The following is an 18,442-nucleotide window of genomic DNA, read 5'->3' as shown; positions in this document are numbered from 1 at the left end:
AGTGGAAAGCTGGACTCAGTCAGTCACTAGATTCAGACTCTAGCTGCGGTGGACTCATTTAAAATTAATCTAGATGCAAGTAGAGAGTTAGGGGACCTAGTTTTTATTCTGTAGAATAGCAAAATGAAATCGTTTTGCTTGACCTCATGCCATAGGAGAAAAAAAGTCATTGACAAAAATGACAGGGGCGCTCAGGTTAATTTAAAATCCGCCTGCTGGTTTACACTGACAGACACAGGTTGAGCAAGGAGGATCCCCGGATGGCTGAGGCAGGGCCCTTCGCAAGGCAAGAACAACAGTTGTCTCTCAGCCCAGAGCATGGGGTCTGCAGCAGCGAGTCCCCCTCTCCACTAAACGTGGAGTCCCCAAAGGACATCTGCTCTTCCCTCGGAGCAAATTAACTTCTGCGTTACAGACCCTCTGCTACAGCCCAGATGAAGGGGTTCCACACCACTGTATAGGACTCTATCTCCACACCCTATAGCCACCTCCTCCGGAGCCGGGGTCCCAGGCAGAGCGCCCACCTCCGAGCCCATCCTGGGAATACCTGAGCACCTCCTCTGTGGCACCGCAGCCCAGGAACAAACGCGAGCTGCTGAAAACATCAGGTAGTGTTAAGCGGGAGACAGGAGGAGGGAAGAAAGGGCTCTGAGGCTTTATTACAGGAGAAAAAGATGTGGAATGTATCTGAAAGGCAATAAGGAAAGAAGACGGGGAAAAAAATTCATTACTGCTCATGTCAGTGGCCTCTGTGAAAAGTTGTACTTTTATCTGGCAGGATCATTTGGACAATAGCTCGCAGGAAGGCTTTCAGCAGGTAAAGAAACTGTCTGTGGCATCCGATCCCTGCCAGGCTGAGCTGACAAAGAAGCCAGGCTGCTGCGGAGGTGTCAGTGCAAGCTGGGAGCAGCAGGTGCAGGAGCAGCGCTGAAACAGAACAGGAATGGTGCAAAAAAAAAACCCAAACCAAAAAAAAACCACTTCAGCACTTCCCGAAGAAGCAGATGAATGCTGGGGAGCAGGAGGGCTTCGTGCTAGAAAAGAGAATTTAGCCCCAGAATGGGCTATTGCTCGCCTCCAGGTAGACCTGGTTAATGGTAAATTCAGAGCTGCAGAGGTTGCTGCCTGCCAGTGCTCTCGTGTATGTATGAAGCGTGTTTTTCTGTTTATACCAAGCCGTGCCTGACACCCAGCAGGCACAGGCCAGGCGTGCGGGGGTAACCACCCCATCTCCAAAGACAATATTAGAACAACTTCAGTAGTACAGGCATATAATTTATAAATAACTAAATATACATATATTGGGGGTGCACGCTCAGAAAATTTTTACTGATAAGGTTGTGTGATGAAGAAAAATGTCTGGAGCCCGCTGGTTTACAGACTGGCAAAGGCAGCGAGGCAGTGGCCAAGGGGCATCAACATTTGTAAAGTTAATTTGCTGTGAGGAGTGTTATTGTGGATAATTCTCGAATTCATGCTCCACAGGCAATCTTTGGGCAGGGATCCCCCCTCGGGGAGGAAGAGGAAGGGAGCGGTGAGGACGCTTGGCTCCCCAAAACTCACTGAGTGGCAGGGGAGCAGCTCTGAGGATCAACCGCAGCTCCCCGGCCGCAACGGCCACCCCACAGTGCTCTGGTGAGCGAAGCACAGTGAGGATGGGTGCTCTTCATCCCTGTCACCTCACAGGAGCACCCATGGCCCCCATGCCACAGCCTCACTCCACCCCAGCCTTGTGTTGCAGCCGGCTGGCAGCATGGCAGCTGCGAGAGGCAGCAGCGCTTCCAGAACCTTCTCAAGGGGCACTGAGGGGAACAGCCACCCCTCAGGGCAGCAGGATGGCACGCACCTTCGTCAGGTCCCATACCAGCCCTGAGGGGATAACTCCAGCACGGCCACCCTCTGAGCGCCTCAAAGGGGAGAGGGTCAAGATGTCCGTGCGGGGGTTGGCAGGACCCTCCCCGAGGCATCTTACCACCATTTTGAAGGCATTGGCGATGCAGTGGCTCCAAGCACATCATGGCGGCCAGGGAAAAGCGCTGCTCCTCAGGCTGGGGGTCTGGGCAGTGTTGGTGGCATCTCTTCTCCCTGAGGTGAGCAGCCATCGTCCACCGCCAGGCTATGCTGTCCATGAGATAGTCCGGCCGAGGAAATTGGCCCCCAGGGCGGGAAAAGCCACAGGGGGAGAAGTGTCCTATGTCCTCATGGTGGAGGGGGAGAAACGCATCATCCACCTCACACAGAAGAGAGGACTAATGGTGAAAAACCTGCCGGTCATCACGTACAGCCCCAGGGGGACAAGGGTGGTGGAGCAGCCCCACGTCCCCAAGGAGTGCTTCTACCTGGGCTACGTGGAGGGCAGCCCCGGCTCCCTTGCCACGCTGAGCACCTGCTCGGGTCTGAGGGGGCAGCTGGAAATCGGGAACCTAAGCTATGGCATCGAACCTGTGCCGGGGTCCCTCACCTTCCAGCACCTTCTCTATCGGCGAGAGAAGACCCAGACCCAGAACAAGCCCTTGATGTGCGGATTGACGGATGAGGTGATCCAAAAGCAGCTGGGTGGGATGGGAGCTAAAACAGCCTTAGGAAAGCATGACTTGTCTCAGAGACTGAGGCACACCATGTACGTTGAGATAGTTGTGGTGGTGGACCGCTATCTGTTTTCCTTCCAAGGGAGCAATGAGACTGCCGTGATGCTTCTGGTTACAGATACAATCAATTTATCTGAAACATACTACTATCCTCTGAAGATTCGCATCTGCCTGATCGGGCTGGAGATCTGGACGCGCAGCAACCTCATCAACTACAGCCAGGATATAGAAGAAGTTCTTAAAAATTTTAACGACTGGGGAAATAGGGATCTTTCTCGGAGGATGAAATATGACATTGCACATTTATTTACTTACATGGACTTTGGACTAATCGTTGGGCTGGCATACGTAGGTAGCATCTGCCACCCTGGTTATCAATCAGGTGTTGTCTCACATATACGGAGAGATTTCATAACCTTTTCAATTATTTTTACTCATGAGTTGGGTCACAACCTGGGGATGGAGCATGACAAAAAGGAGTGTGTGTGCAGAGAAGCCACCAAGTGCTACATGACGGGAGACTCGCTCAACGGCGCCAAGGCTTTCAGTGACTGCAGCCAGCAGAGCTATTTAGACCTGATCAGCAGAGGGGATGGCGACTGCTTGCGCAACATCCCAGAGCCCCACAGACTCTTCTATTTTAAGCATTGTGGCAACAAGGTGATCGATGAGGGAGAGCAGTGTGACTGTGGGGGCCTGGAGGACTGCCGACGTAACCCCTGCTGTCACCAAAACTGCAGGCTGAAGCCAGGGGCTGTCTGCTCCGTTGGGCAATGCTGTCAGAAATGCCGCTTTCGTGCTGCAGGACACAAGTGCAGGTCAGAGGCGGATGAGTGCGACTTGCCTGAATATTGCAATGGGACTTCCGAGTGGTGCCCAGAGGATCTGCACACGCATGACGGGACGCCATGCAGTAACGACGGCTATTGCTACCGGGGGAAATGCGCGACCTATGACAACCTGTGCCAAAAAGTCTTTGGGAAGGAAGCTCGAGGTGCTCCAGAAAGTTGCTTCAAAAAGCAGAACATAAAAGGGGATCGATTTGGCAACTGTGGCGGCGATGGGACCGAAGTTGCTTTTGTGGGATGTAAACCCCAGAATGCTCTGTGTGGAAGGCTGCAGTGTGCCAATGTGAAGAGGATACCTGTTCTGGAGGAGTCTGTAACCATCATTCAGATGCCAGGGCCTGAGGATTGGTGCTGGGGCGTAGCCTATCATGGCAGCATTGATACACCCGATATCGGAGGAGGGCTTGATGGCACCAGATGCGGGCCAAGAAAGATCTGTATTAACAAGACGTGCACAGATGCCATGGTCAGGATGAAGTGCAACGGGAAGGTTTTGTGTGGGGGGAAAGGGGTTTGCAACAACCTTGAACACTGCCACTGTGAAGCTGGCTGGGCTCCTCCGGACTGCCGGTTCCACGGCCTGGGAGGGAGCATGGACAGCGGCCCTCCACCACCTCTCATGATGTCCATGGTGGAGGCTGTCCAAAATAAAGTGTTCAGGATGGCAATTGGGATCACAGTTCCCATTACCCTCATTCTAATTGCTCTCCTCATTGCTGTAAGCAAATACAGAAAGGCAATAGCTGCATTTTTCAGTACAAGTTTAGCCACAGAGACACGTGAGACTCCTGCAGATGAGGAGCAGAGTATTGAAGAAGAAGAAGAAGAAGCAGAAGAAGAAGAAGAAGAAGAAGAAGAAGTTGTTTAAAAAGCCATGAAAGCAGTGGGAAACCCACCAGCTGAGGTTTGGAAAGGACTGCAGGCCCTGTGGGTACGCCCTTGAAGCTGGACTGCTAGTCCCAGGAGATTTTGCACAAAGTGATTTACACAACGTAACTGTGTAAACTGTATGAAAGTTAATTACACAAAACTTGAGTATTTCCTCTTCTTGTATTACCTACTATGTAAATAATTTTTGGTTGGACCTAAAAAGTGAAGCTGTTTGAAAATAAAGAGTGTAAAAGTTAGAGACTTGTTTTCAATGCAGCTAAAGATCTGTTTTATTTTCTATAGAACGGTGACACCTTAGTAAGTCATTCACTTGAGCATCTAGAAGAGTATAGACAGATTCATGCAAAGGCCTGCTCACCTGGTTCAGGAGAGATGCTCCACCGGGTTGAAGCAGCTTATTTTTCTGAGCGTTGTAGCTGAGCAGGAGTTGGCATGAAGAACAGAAGGGAAATGTGCAAAAAGTCGAGGCAGAGAAATGAGCGTTGATTTTTTTTATGCTGCTTTGTAATTTTTCATTCCTTGCAGTTGGCCGTTAGTATGGTACATGTTCTTATTTTTATAGTGAATTAAAAGTCAGGGATTGAAAAATATTCACCTTTGCTTTACTGTTAATTTGTAATGGGAAATACTTAGAGAAGTAAAACATCCTTTGACCACCTACCCGCAAAGGAGCTGTACCAGATCTCTGAGCTGTTACATATAATTTGCTGCATTTCTAGAGATATTTCCATAAGGAGAAAGTCTGTACTAAAGATTTACCATGTTTAAAGAATCCATTTACAATCCATACAAACCTGTAAAATAAATAACTATCTTCACTGAAAGTGTCTGTCTCCGACAGATCTGCTCAGGCTCCTCCAGCACTACAGCTAACTTTGCTGCTGGCAAGACAGTTCGCAGCAGACAGCCCGATACCGGGTCTGGCTGACATTGCTAAAACACGACGAGGTCTCGTTAGGATGCTGCCTGTTCTCCTCCGACGCAGGGATTCATCAGAGCAGGGTGGACGTGGACCCCTCTGCGTCCGTCGGGCTGGCGGGCAGCGTGCTGGCGTAGAACTTCTTCTGGGAGCGCAAGAGAGGAGTCTGAGTGTCAACGTCCCGGCAGGCGTTGCGTTTGAGGGAGAGGAAGACGTGCTGTGTCCAGCCATACACGATGCAGTTCAGAAGCCCCTGGGAAGCTGCTGTCAGAGCCTGGGAGAGACCACAGGGGAGATCAGGGCTCCCTTGTCAGCCAGCACTGCACAGCACTCCACAGCTCCCTACCAGGCTGTCAAACCTGGCACGTTATGCCAAGCCTCCCACTGCCAGCATGATTTTATCCACCTTTATTCCTTTATCACCTGCGTGATATAGGAATCTCACGGTTATTTTAATAACTTTTGCTAAATGCTGCCTCAAGCACATCAAGCAGCTGGACAAGAGTCGTGGAGGAATTGCATTTGGAGACTTTCATCGAAAGGGAATAAACTAACTGATTTCTGGGGATCCTTTCTAGTCCTATTTTCAACAATTTCCATGGTGCTGTGATTTTGGTTACTGAGACCTTTTCAAGCCTCTGAAAAACATAAAACAACTAACAAAGATCTTTACCAACGAAAAGCATAAATCAATCAGACTTATGATCTTCACGGCTACAAACATGCTTTGTCTAGCAGAGATTAGAAACAGGCCAACACTCCTTTTTCTGTTCAAGCAGAGAAGGCAAAACATAGGAGGTTGCAGAGGAAGACCTTTACCTGTAGAATTAGAAGAGCCATGTAGATTTTGCTGTTTGTTGACACTGTCAGCTTCAGTATTCCAAGGAGGACAGCTGTGAAAAGGGATGGACAATTTGGCTTTAACCCCACCTCTTCTGAGTTTCATTGCCAGGCACTATGTCTTAGGAGAATGTTGTGAAAATAACTCAGCTCTCTGCTAACCTGGGGCCCAGCAGCAGAAGAATGCGATGGGGTAAAAAACCACTCGTTGTTCGACCATCTTAATCATGGCCCACTGCTGATCCCCCAGGAATCCCGTGGAGTTTACAAACCTTTTGTACAAACCCCGGGCTTGACTGAGTATAACCTAAAAAAGAACAAGCATACATCATTGTTTGCACTTTGCGCACACGCTCTGCTCTGGCTTCTTCATCTAGGACAGAGTATCCCCTTTCAATCTATCCAACCTTTTCACGCAGCGGTGTGCTCCCTGGGGAGAGCAGTTGCTTTGTATGTGACCTGTTTTGAACTGAAGACTCTGAATTGATTTGGGCTCTTGTTGACCCATGCATCTCTGCTGCCATGCTCTGAGCCTTCTCTACCTGCTAAATCCTTTTTGGGACGGATTGACAGAACGCAGGACTCCAGATGGATTTTTATGGTGGCACAGTGATATTTTCTCTCCCCTACCACCCCTTCCACAAGGGAAGCAGCACCACACTGTTCTTCCCCTGACATTGCCTGGCTGCTGGTACCATCCAAGCAAAGACATAAAGATGAAAAGGGGAAAATCTCACACTGATCATCTGGGTGCAACGGCTACTGTGCAAGGACTATGTTTCTTACCAGAATGGCTATGAAGCTGATCAGAAAGGAAACGAGGAAGACCCCAATGCCATAGAAATGCATCGCACGGCAAACAGAGCCGCTCAGGGTCTGCGGCTCGTTGGTGGGCATGGCTATTTCTGTGTGCATCAAGAGACATCTGTGGGGAGAACGGGAACAGCCTCAGCTCCTGCCGTCACTCAGAAGCAGTGAGGCTGTTTCAGAGATGCGTGAAGCTTACCCATGCTTCTGGCTAAAGTTCTGGTAGCAATTACTGCTGTTGCCCAGGCAAAACACAGGCACCATGAGAAGGAAAGGGATCAGGCTAAGAGGAGAAAGGACAATGGCACAGTTATTAGTTATCGCACTGCACTGCTCCCATCCCCAACCAAACACTACTTGGTTTTTCTCCTGTCACTACAGAGGACTTCAAAATTGTTTTTATCGACACTGCTCTGGAAGAGTATTTTACCAGCTTTACTAACTTCTGCACTTTCATTCATGCACGCAATACATTGGTAAAGGGAGCTCTTTCTGAAAAACTACACGTAGTTAATATAGTTATAACTAACCTGGTTGGAGAAAGGTCCTTACATCCAGAGCCTCTTGCTCTGAGTTTGTTAGCTCACTCTGATGTTCCTGATGAGCTACCTGGCAAACACCCTGGTTTTAGTAAAGCTCGCTTCAGAATGAGTAGGAAGCAGAGATCCGCGCACCACAGTTTACCAAAACCACATAATTCTGCCAGAGATAACGAAATCTTACCTGGATGAGATCGTTGCTATTCGGCCAATGCAACCCGCATAATCTACAACCTGCAAAGTCCAAAGAACTTAGTTAAATATCATTTCTGTACAGCCACTGGTTCACAGGAACCAGCTCCCAAGGAGCACTTCAGCAGCTGAGGGTTCTTCAAACGCTGATTAATCCCCAGACCGAGCACAAACGTTTGTTTCCACTTCGCACTGAATCAACAGCGCGGAGTTCGCTCTGTGCTGATTTGCAACAGAAACAACCAATGCTTCCACCTGCTAATTGGCTTGTTCTCCTTCAAGACTAGAGGATTTGAGAAGGGAACTTGGGACTGGACAAGGAGCAGACACTCGATGAGCCCTTAGGTGTAACCTACTCATCTTTTGTACTGTTCATTCCCTTAACCTGGCCCTGTCCCTCAGAAACTTCATGTTCTGATGAAGAAACGCAGGCAATTTGGAGTGTCCTGGCCTCTGCTCAACAGGAAACATACTTTGGCAGCTGGCATCCACACACCGGCTATGACAATACACCCTGGGCACAGCTGTAGTGGTGGGAAACTTACGGTAGGTGCTATGTTTCAAATGAGGGGCCAGCAAGAAGGAAACCAGTCCTACAAGTAGATCCAAACACTGTGGACAAGAGCAATTGAAATATAGACTGATCTGCCCAGCCTGCTGCTCCCGAACCGACACATGGAGTACCTGGTACACAAAATTTGCTGTGCCCGGCAAATCTCTGGGGAAGAGAAAGGCTATATAAGGAAATGGGGCTGATGGGTTCAATGGGAAGAGCTGCATAAGGAATCTGTTGTCTTGCAGCAATAAATCAGGAGCAACACACCGGTGACAGCAATGACGGTGCCTCACCGTTTAGCCAGGTGAGAGGAACGGAGCAACTGCAAGGAGAGATTTTGGTCATGCGGTATGTGAAGTGTTTGTTTAGCCTGCAACGCAAAGAGTATTTCTCTGAGTACTATGTCCTTGTTCCTCGGTTCCCAGCGATTACACTGGTTCCCCAAAGGGCTTTTGTAAAGGCCAGTGATGATGAAGTGAGGACTGGCCACTGTTCACAGAGCCAACTGGTCCTTTTATCACCAGCTCACTTCCGTCACACCTCCTATCACAAACTCTTACAGTACTTACTGACGCTCTTGAACGCTGTATGATACCTGGGAAGGACCAAAATTGTCAGTGCTCAGTTCCAGACTGTTCAGGCAACCCCTGCTTTCTTGTCCCCTCTGCTGTGCACTGGCAGAAGGCAGTGACAGCAACAAACCAGTTATTCAGCTAGTGCAAACTGCTGTTCTTCTAACTGCAGAAGAACTTCACCAATACCCACTCCTGAGCTTTCTCTGCTCTGAGATGTACACTGCCATTGGCCTTTGCCTTCTTTGGTCTTGCAAGCCTAATCTTCCACCGAGATCCTACAGCAGACCTTGCTGTAGCTCTGCTGACCTCAGTGGGCAAGACAGGTCAATTCACACAGCCGTAGGGCAGAAGGGTCTTCAAAGTCCTTGTGGTGAGACATACTGTTATGTATGCACCTCCTAAACCCCACCACAACCACACAGTTAGACCTTGGTACCCAACAGTGGTTGCATGTCAGTCCTACTCACCTGGGGGGGCATCCTGTGAAGGTTCTGGTTGTACTTCATCTTTAGGTCCATGTACAGATGCCAGGTGTAGTTGACAGTGTATAGAAAAGAGGCCACGTAGAATATCTGAGAAATACAGACAGTATTTCAGTCCTATAATAATGGTTTCTGTAGCATTTTTAGTTCATCGCTGATGAACCCGAAGCCCATGGGCCAGATGCTAAACAGTGTAGCGGACTGCCAAAGGTGAGGGTCCCTGCACAGCCCCTGTACTCATGTCTACTGGGTTGCAGTGGGACACCAACTGGGAAGAGGCAGGTAGAGGAGGGGTTCCCACCTTAGACAGCACAAAGGCAGCTTCACTTTGGCCCCAAACCAGGGGCAGGAGAACTAATGACAGCAGACTGTCTTAGAAATACAAATCTTTGTGACTTGGCTCATTTTTTGGCCCAAAATCCTGGCAACAAAGGGTTCAAAAGCACTTTGACCCTCTGTATGCTACATCCATTAGGAAACACAACACAGGTGCGGAACTTAGATTTGCTTCTCACATAAGCAGCTTACTACACGGTGAATTAATGGAAACAGAAAACAACAGTATATTTAAAGAAGAAAGTGAGGGCAGAGAATATCTGCGCTAAGCCTGAATTAACATCCCAGGAGTCCTTTTCTCTCCATGGGAAAAAGGAGGAAAGAAAAGGTACAGAGCACTGTTTCCCACTGAGAGTTTCACAGCCCTTGATTCCAGCTTGAGAAGAGACCAAATATCTAAAATTTCCTGTAAAAAAACCCAAATCTGTCTTGTATTTGTTTCTGAATCCATGGTTGCTCCAGGCAGTCAAGTATAAACAGTGCTGCCTAATCATATTATACATAAGTGCATGCCGTGTTTGTTACAGGAAACAGATGCTTCAGCGGCGAAGGCACAGAGGAAGGGCCGGACAAGTGAACTTTTCTGTGGATTTGCTATCCTTTGCCAAAGAGGCAAGTAGCACAGGTTTGCCGCCCTGGTATCATCTAAGTCTGGGAAAGTAGTCACTAAATAAACTTGGTCTCCTTCACTGAGGTTGCAAACGCTCTTGGCCAACTCAAGAGGCTGAGTCCAAGGGGCTGCGACATTGCAGCAGGAACTTTACAGTGACTTTCCAGCTCATTAGACAAGGTTTAATGAGAGTTTGTTGCCCTTCCTCAATTACTTCCAGAGAAGAAGGTCATCAAAACAGTCCACAAAGATTGTTCTCTTGCACTTCAAAATGCCTTAGAGAGGCTCACAAAATGTCAGCACTGCCTTCTTTTTTGGAAGAGGGAAGCAAAAGCCACTTGTGAAGTTGCCAGCAGAAAGTGAAGGGAGTTCTGCTCTCCTGAGCCCCAGCTTCGGGGCTGTGGACAGCCCTGCGGCGCTCACCATGAGGAGATAAAGCAGGGGCCGGGGACATGAGAGTCCCTCATTATAACACTTCTGTTGCTCCCCATTGTGCTCACCAGCGGGAGCGGAGCCTGCCAGGACATTATTAGGCCACTGGAACTGAACTGGAAGAATGTGGGGGAATTGTGCAATTATAACCACAATCTCTATCCTGGACTTTATTATTGTAATGCAAAGGCAAGGCAGGGAGAAGGAGAGAACAAAGTCAAGGGACAGCAGAAGGGAGCAGTATTTACACTTAATATCAACCAAGAGTGTGGGGCTGAAACAGGGAAAGTCCAAGAAACAAAGCAATCTCCTCCTTTACGACATGGTATGGATGTTAGGGGAGTTCCAACCGCTGCAACGACAGGCCTTGGTGATAAAGTGATGGTAAGCAGGCTGAATAATGCAAAATATTGTCCTGCTCCTAAGGTAATCCCTTGAGACAACCACATCACATGGACTGTGGTGAGAGTGTCTCCAAGGGCTGCCATCTGCAAACACCACTGCTGAGCAGTCCCGAGTCTGTCCTCACCCTTGTCGTTCAGTGCATTTTACACCTTCTAGGTGTTTGTGGGCAAAGAAGCCGCGTGTGTTTATGAGACACCCAGGAATGCAACCCTTGCGAGACTTCTCCACTCAGCACGGGCAGAATGGGGCCAGGAGACATTTACTCATTTCATTCGGTTACAGATCACTTATGCTCTGCAGAACCCACTGGTTAAACCTGTTACTGGCTCCTGCTTACGCACAAGGTGTTCCCACCATGCAAGGGCATTGCTGGGGTGTTTAGTAAGGTGTCCTGCACCGTGTCACGTGCACCATGCAGGCACGGTTGCTATGGCAAGTGCTCCGTTTGTTTTAATTTATTCCAGAGCAAACAGCAGTGACAACTCCTGCCAGAGGCAAGCAGGCACCCTGCACACCCCACCGCAGCACCCTGGCCATCCCCTGTGGGGCTGAGGCAAAGGTAAGTCCTGTAAGGACTTGCCCAAGGCCACCTCTGCCTACCCACGCTGCCTTTCCCAGGGTGAAAGTAAAGCTCGCGCCTTGCCCCCAGTCCTTGCTGGTGTCTCTGAGAAGCATGGCCACAGGCTGGAAAAGCAAGGGCAGAAAAGAGTCAGAAATGCATGGGAGCATAGCATGCTCTCAGTGTCTCCGCTGAGAAATGATGGCATATTGTCTATATCCAACCTATTTCTCCTCTAGCAGTGCAGCCTGTCTTCTCCAGGCCATAAAAACATCACACCAGCATTAAGAACTGTCCTCCAGGCAAAGCTGCAAGGGAAACAGCTCAGAAACACCCTCAGTCCCGCATGCTTCTTCCACCTTCCAGCTGTGAAAAGCCTCTCCCAGGCTCTTCTCATTTTCCCCTGTACCATCAGCTAAAAAAAAAAATCTTTGACATTGTTCTGCGTCATTCCCAAGTGGCCAGGTTACACCCCTCCCCGTTTCCTCTCTCGACGTGAACATATTGCGGTGCTTCCACAGCGGCACAGGGGAGCTAGAGAAACCAGAGATAAGCCAGGAGCGGAGCAGCTGCTCTCACCATCACAAATACTACGGTTTTACCCACAAGAACAGCTGTTGAAACAGCACCCATCCCCAGACACACAACGCCACCTCCATACCGCACACGCAGCTACTTCCCTGCCCTCCGCGAGGTACGCGGGGAGCCTCTCCAGCTTCAGGTGCTGCCGCTCAGCGAAGATGTTTCAGTTCCTATCTGCGGGTACCATCACGCTCGCAGGGAGCTGCCTGAGCCCACACAACACACATCAAGGCTCCCGACAGCCACTTGCTCTTCCCAGCCAAGTTTTTGTGGGTCATTTAGAAGGAAACTGTTAAGCCCAGAGATCACCGCTGGGGAACCACCGCTCTGGCTCAAGCTTGGCCGTACCCTGCAGAGTTTTTCAAGGGCAGTGATTTACAAATCCTAATGCTGAAACGGGAACTCGGTGAGACAAAAGCAAACTGTCAGGAAAACGGTATTTCACTCACTCCACTCCAATTAGTCTCCAGCACACAGAATCAGCTGGAAAGCAGCCGAATCACTAGGGCACAGGACTGAGCTTGTGCCAACAGAGCAGCCCCTGAGCATCCTTAGGGTGGTTTGAGAGAGAACAGGGCCAGGTCAGCAAGAGCAGGGCTGTTTATATGAGCAATGTTGTAAGTCTGAGCTCAAGCAAATTGCAGAATGCGTCTGTTCCTGCCCAGGATGGAGGAAGCGTGAAGAGGAATAGAAAAGCTGCCATGTGAGAGGCACAGAGATCACTGTCGGCACGGGTCCAACGGGAAATAGATGAAGACCCATCTACTCACTTTACACAAGCAACCCAAACGTGGCAACCACAAAATCCCATGCTCTCTTTGCCTTCCTCATTGCTTCTCCCAAACCAGATGTACCTAAAACCAAGCATCGTTATCTCTATTTTACACACAAGGTGAAGAGATCTGATAAGTCAGGCTCACACGGGGAGTCTCTGCCAAAGCCTGTCCAGAAACAGTCCCCCATGGCCACGCTCTAATCACCGGCGAGGCTAATTACGGCAAAGGGTGCGCCGTAACAGCAGGAATGGCGATGCCGAGGCTACTCACTTGTCCTGTCGCTTGCAGGTTATAGCAGATGAGATCCTGCTTGGCAGTCGGTGTGCTATAGAGAAGTGCCCCGGTGAGCCAGCACATGCCCAGAAATAGGTCGTAGAGGCTCAGGTAGAAAAGTGGACGAACCTGGGAAAAGTGAAATGGGTCAGCAGGTCCGGGCAACGGTCGCAACACTCCCGTGACCACCTACAGCTGCAGCTTTACCCCCACGTCTAGGTACGCTTTCATCCCCCGGCTCTTCTGGCAGGGCAGCTCTCCTTGCAGACAAAAGCCATGCTGATTCTTACTCTCCGGAGCTATTTCAAGGCAGATACCCCGCTCTAATCACCCTTTCTGCCACTAGCATCGCCCCAGGATCCAAGAGCAGCTTCAACTCTTACAGAAAATATCTCAAAGGTCCCGAATATCACAGCTTTGTAGGATGGGACAGGTTGGCAGGGAGAAGCAATGTTATTTGTTAAATCAACTGACAGAAATTAAACTTCTGGTAAATACAAACCCTTCTTCAGTTCTGAAATAACTCAAAGCAGACATTTTTCCTATGTGTTTCATGTCATTTCAGTTGGTGACTAAGGCTGAATCTATTTTACATGCCAGATTAACTTTCACTATGAGAGCCACCAGTCTCTCTGCTGCATCTTTGCTGGAACAGAGTCACGTCTCCTCTAATGGCCGTTTCCAGCCCATTTCCAGCTTGCGTGCACTGGCCAAAAGGACTGTAAACACTGTAGGAAAACATTTGTGCAAACTTCTGACCAACATTTTTGTTGTTAGTGGGAGAGCAGACACTCTGGAAAAGCAGCCTAATTATCTAGATTCTTAATTGTAGTCTTTGGTATCTAATTTTCAGCATCCTGGAGAGAAAATGATGGCATTTTTTTTTTCCCTACAGGAAATTATAATGCTAAACACAGCACGAAAACATTTCAGGAGGCCTTGATTTTAAGATTTTTTTCATGGAACTGAGCTTTTGGTGAGATTCGCCTCAATATTGTCCTTTAAGTAAATGTTTGCCACCCATCGCGTTGTGTGATACTTGTCTTGTTCCTGCGAGCACCGAGAAAGAGCTTAGCAAGACTGATAAGCAGTAAGGTAGATCTGATTGAACCAGGTCTGTCCTTATGCCATAGTTTGAGGGAGATCTGCCCGGTGTCCTCCCGGGCCCCCGCTGCCACGCAGCGGCGCAGCAGGTCCTCTGCCTTCTGCAGGATTTCTCTCCTCCAACATTCTTGTCCAACCAGTTCCGTATTTGTACCATCCAGCCCAGCAACACAGTAAATCAAACTGCTGTTGCTAGCTAAATATCTGGAGGTAGTTTGTATGTCATTGCGTTTATGAATACCTTTTTTAACCAGGCTTTTCCTTGCTGGTGCAGAATTGAAGCCCCAGCCATAGGCATGACAGGCTGGGGACGTCGTCCAGTTTGCAAGCACTGCAGGTTAAAACCAAGCAGCTCCAAAATAAGCAAAGCAGCAACTTTTGCAATCAAAAAGGGGACCCCTTTCTCTAGCAACAAGTGTCCTCGGAGCGAGGCACCACTGGTTGGTCGAGGAGCTATTTTGGCACAGACCTAAATGAAGAAGTAGGTGACACAGTGTAAGAGAAAGGCAGCATGGCTCTTCCTTGCAAAAGGGAAAAGAAAAAAAAAACCAAATGGTATTTACAAAATAGAGGAAGGGAATGTAAAGGCGTAATGATTCAGATGAGCTGCCAGGCTGGAGCATACATGTTGATTTAGCTCTGCCTGGCTGTTGCCCAGGGACATCTGCCTGCACAGAACCTGTTGACAGGACAGAGGAAATTCTCTGTTCGTTGCTTGCCATCATCCCTTCTGAACGATTTAGCTCAGGCTGAAGAGTTTTATTGACCCCGTAGAGACAGAAAACAAGCTTCAAGAATGCAATATTTGATTTCCTAGGCTGGGGGCAGGAGGGGAAGTGTTTATAACATTGCTCTCCTCCCAGCCTCCAGAGCTGTTTATTTTTAAACATTTTACTCTGGAGCCTCATGACTCAGGGAATAAGCTGTCTGTGGCAAGCTTTGATACAGATCTCTTCCAGCCCCTTTGTTTACAAATTTCCACTTAAGACCAGAAACGTGGGGACAAGGCGATGGGGAAGTTACTGAAGATTTTGCCACTTTTGAAACACCAGCAATGGATCTCCCCTGGCAGCAGAACAAGAGCCTGGAAGCCTGATGCAGACAAGTCGCTCCAGCTGGTATCCATCCCTCCTATCCGGATTTGCAGAAATAATCTGAGCAGACACATCTGGAGTCCCTCAAGCAGGAAGGGTCCATCTGTGACTTGGAGCCATGTGTGGCTCACAAGCAGCCCAAGCCACAGCCGCATCATATGACTAATAGCACAAGGGCTCCTGAGTAATGCAGACTTCCAGTCATGGAAGCAAACGGGCCGAGGCTGCTGAGTCACACCGGGACACCTGCCAACCCCAGCTCCATATCATACCGGAGTGGAGGACCCCAGGAGAGAACTGTGGCTGGAGCTCTCCAGGTGCAGGAGATGCGGTAGAGGAAGCCTTTGATACGCACCTTGCGCAGCACAAGCTCAGGCAGGTTTTCCATCCTGGCACTAAGGCAAAGTCCCAGCCTTCATTCCTCCCTGGGAATGCACGGAGATCTCCGCAGCTCACTCTCAATGTGCTGGGCAGAACGTTTCCAGGAGGCTGGCTGCCTGGGAGCAAGACTGCCCTGCACGTTGTAAGGGGTGCAAATTTGCCCTGCAAACCTGGACTCATGTTCTCCTCCCTGCCTTACTTCACCCAATGATGTGTCAGCTGTTCGCTTCACTGCATGCCTTCCTTCTCCGGGGATAACTCGCTGCATTCCCTGGAAGTCCTGTTCTCTGGGCTGCAGATCAAACCCACGATGTACAAAGAACATTGAAGACGAGGGAAGTGCAAATACAGCTTTGTTACAACTTAGCTGCCAGCTCTGCTGTCCTACTGCTCTCAGCAGTAACCTGCTACCTGCGTGGTCCACAGACCAGGCTGCCAGACATCTGCAAATCCTGGACAACGAACCCCAGCTTCACACAGGTCAGCTCTGTGCACTGCCTCCGGTAAGTCCTGGACAGACAGAGGGACTGCGGGTGAACAGCAAAAGCCTGGCAGGCTTGGGATGGAGGTCTACGGTTACTGCGCGTGTGCCAGCCACCTGCTCAGCACCTCTGATACATCCCAGAGGCACGGGGTTCCTCGCACACGCGACCTGCACGTGTGATGCGCTCGGGACGTGCCGGGCACCGCGTCCATGTCAGACCCGCAGCGCACGTGCGGACAGTCCCACCCCGAGGGAAGTCTGCACCCGACTCCCGCTGCTTCAGCGTTACGAATGTTGGTGGCTCCTGCGTGCAGCCAGGGTGAATCTTTCAAAGCCCCGCTGCGGAGCCCAGCACAACGAACTGCTGCTCAGCCTGGGCTCCTTTTGTCTGAACTCTGCAGCATCTTTCAGTTTTATCAGTTTTAGTAGCACACCTGCCTGGAAAAACCACTCAGAAATACCCAACAACGGACACCTGTAAATAAATTTCCTACAGGTGCACCTCCAATTTGCACTTCAGCAGCTTTGTACACAGCCCCTCAGCCCTCCAGGCGTTTTGTCCCACAGAGGAGGACGCGCTAACAAATCCCTGTTCCCAGGATGCGTCTGAATGACTGGAGGGCTTTCCCGGAGCGGCAGAAAGCGCGGGGCTAAGGAACCTGCTTCTCCCTGCGTGGAGGCAGCTCAAGGTTAGTCCCTTCAACTCATATCACCGACAAAAGGCCAAACTCTTGGCAAGCTCTTTGCCTTCCAGCTCTTAAACAAGGTTTAACCACATAAACCCGGACCTGCAGTTGCTCCTGACCATTGCGGGTCTTTGCTACACGCACAACCCATCTGCAAGGTACCGACACCTCGACTTAGGGAGGGAAAAGGAGGCACAGACCTTACCTCGGGGGACCGCACTGCATTTTGAAAGACGGCGTAGGCAATAATTGAGCTGGAACCAATAACACTGGGGAAACAAAGCACAGGTTGGAACAGGAGCACGTCTGCCTCGCTGGGATAAGTGATTTCTCTTTTTCCAGAGAAAATCGTCGTTGCAATAGTAACTCCATCCCGGCATCCCGTTGTACCTGAGCATGGCCATGGTGAAGTGTATCCACTGGAGAGCCGAGTAGACCTGAGGAGAAGGAGGGGTGCGAGCTCAGCGGGACGCGGCCCCACGCAGGGCGGGGAGCGCCCGCGGACACGGCAGCGGCTCCGCGGGCGGGCACGGAGCGGGGGGCCGGTACCAGCCCGCAGCCCCCGGAGAGGAGCGGGCAGGGCTGCCGGTGCCGCAGGGCACGGAGCGGGGCGCAGGGCTGGGGGAGGGATGGGTCCCGGAGGGGACGGGCAGGGTCCCGGGAGAGGGGAGAGCCGCTGCCCCCGGGGGTCCCGGTGCCGGCGGGGCTCGCTCACCTCCTGCCAGCCCCCGTCCAGCCGGGCCGCCTCCGCCGGGAGGGCCATGGATACCCGCCGCCGCCGCCGCACCGCTCCCGGGGCTGCGGGCACCGCCCGCGCTCCGCCCCGGGGCCACCCCGCGCCCGGCCCGCCCCCCGCCGTCGGGGCCGGCTGCGGGCAGCGCCCGGTGGTAGAGAGGGGGGGCCGGAGCCGCAGGGGAACAGCGGTCCCGGGGGACCGGCGCCTCCGCCGCCGTGCACCTCCAGCGGGATGCAGAGCCCGACCCAGCCCTGGCGGGAGGGCTCACCGGGGACGGCGGCACCGAGCACCCCGGCGGAACCGCATCCCCGGCCACCCCTCCAGCAGCCGACCCGAAGCGACCCTGCTTAGCTTCCCCGCCCCGCACAGCGAACAGCCTCAGGACTCCCCACCCCTGCTCCCTGGCGCCGCCTCTTAGCGACGTCACGAGCGGCCGCGGGCGGGGAGCTGCTTTAAGGCGCGCGCGGGCGGCGACACCTCTGAGGGGGCGCGCGGGCTGATGGCGGCCCCGCCGCAGCTCCCCGGGCCGGGGCAGCGGCTCTCTCCTCAGGCGTCAAGCTTCTTCACACAGGCCTCGTAGAGATCGCCCCCTACGCCCGCCCTGCTCGGGGTCCTTCCTCCTCCTCCTCCTCTCCTAAGGGAGAGGGCGCTGGGCCCGAGGGACACCCTCCCACCGCTTCGTGTAAACCCCTCATCTCTGGGGCATTCCTTTCGCTTCTGGGTGACATCAGCCTTTGCCTTCCCTTC

General features: G+C 51.3%; 2 protein-coding genes across 3 annotated transcripts; one reads left to right on the top strand and one right to left on the bottom strand.

Annotated features, from left to right (window-relative positions):
- The first annotated feature begins 16 nt into the window (after positions 1-16).
- LOC104019327 (disintegrin and metalloproteinase domain-containing protein 20-like) lies at positions 17-4,563 on the top strand. The gene has a single exon (XM_009472575.2). It carries the CDS (start codon positions 1,656-1,658, stop codon positions 4,302-4,304), a length of 2,649 nt encoding a protein of 882 aa, XP_009470850.2. The 5' UTR covers positions 17-1,655; the 3' UTR covers positions 4,305-4,563.
- Positions 4,564-4,907: 344 nt separating this feature from the next.
- TMEM116 (transmembrane protein 116) lies at positions 4,908-18,353 on the bottom strand. 2 transcript variants are annotated; one of them, XM_087754576.1, is made up of 11 exons: positions 17,964-18,353; positions 17,350-17,396; positions 17,165-17,228; positions 13,208-13,339; positions 9,223-9,327; positions 7,617-7,666; positions 7,093-7,176; positions 6,873-7,011; positions 6,249-6,393; positions 6,066-6,139; positions 4,908-5,520 (listed from the first exon to the last, which is right to left on the bottom strand). In XM_087754576.1, the coding sequence occupies exons 2-11, from the start codon at positions 17,361-17,363 to the stop codon at positions 5,320-5,322; spliced, it is 1,008 nt and encodes a 335-aa protein (XP_087610702.1). In that variant the 5' UTR covers positions 17,364-17,396; positions 17,964-18,353; the 3' UTR covers positions 4,908-5,319. The 2 variants fall into 2 exon arrangements, with proteins under 2 accessions (XP_087610702.1, XP_087610703.1); XM_087754577.1 differs by lacking the exon at positions 17,964-18,353 and adding an exon at positions 17,675-17,869.
- Positions 18,354-18,442: the final 89 nt, after the last annotated feature.

Source organism: Nipponia nippon, unplaced genomic scaffold (assembly GCF_047370975.1).
Source record: "Nipponia nippon isolate SJK-2023a ecotype South Korea unplaced genomic scaffold, ASM4737097v1 scaffold_18, whole genome shotgun sequence".
Classification (NCBI taxonomy): Eukaryota; Metazoa; Chordata; class Aves; order Pelecaniformes; family Threskiornithidae; genus Nipponia; species Nipponia nippon.
The sequence above is the reverse complement of the archived record's forward strand: the minus strand, read 5'-3'. Positions and strand labels throughout refer to the sequence as shown.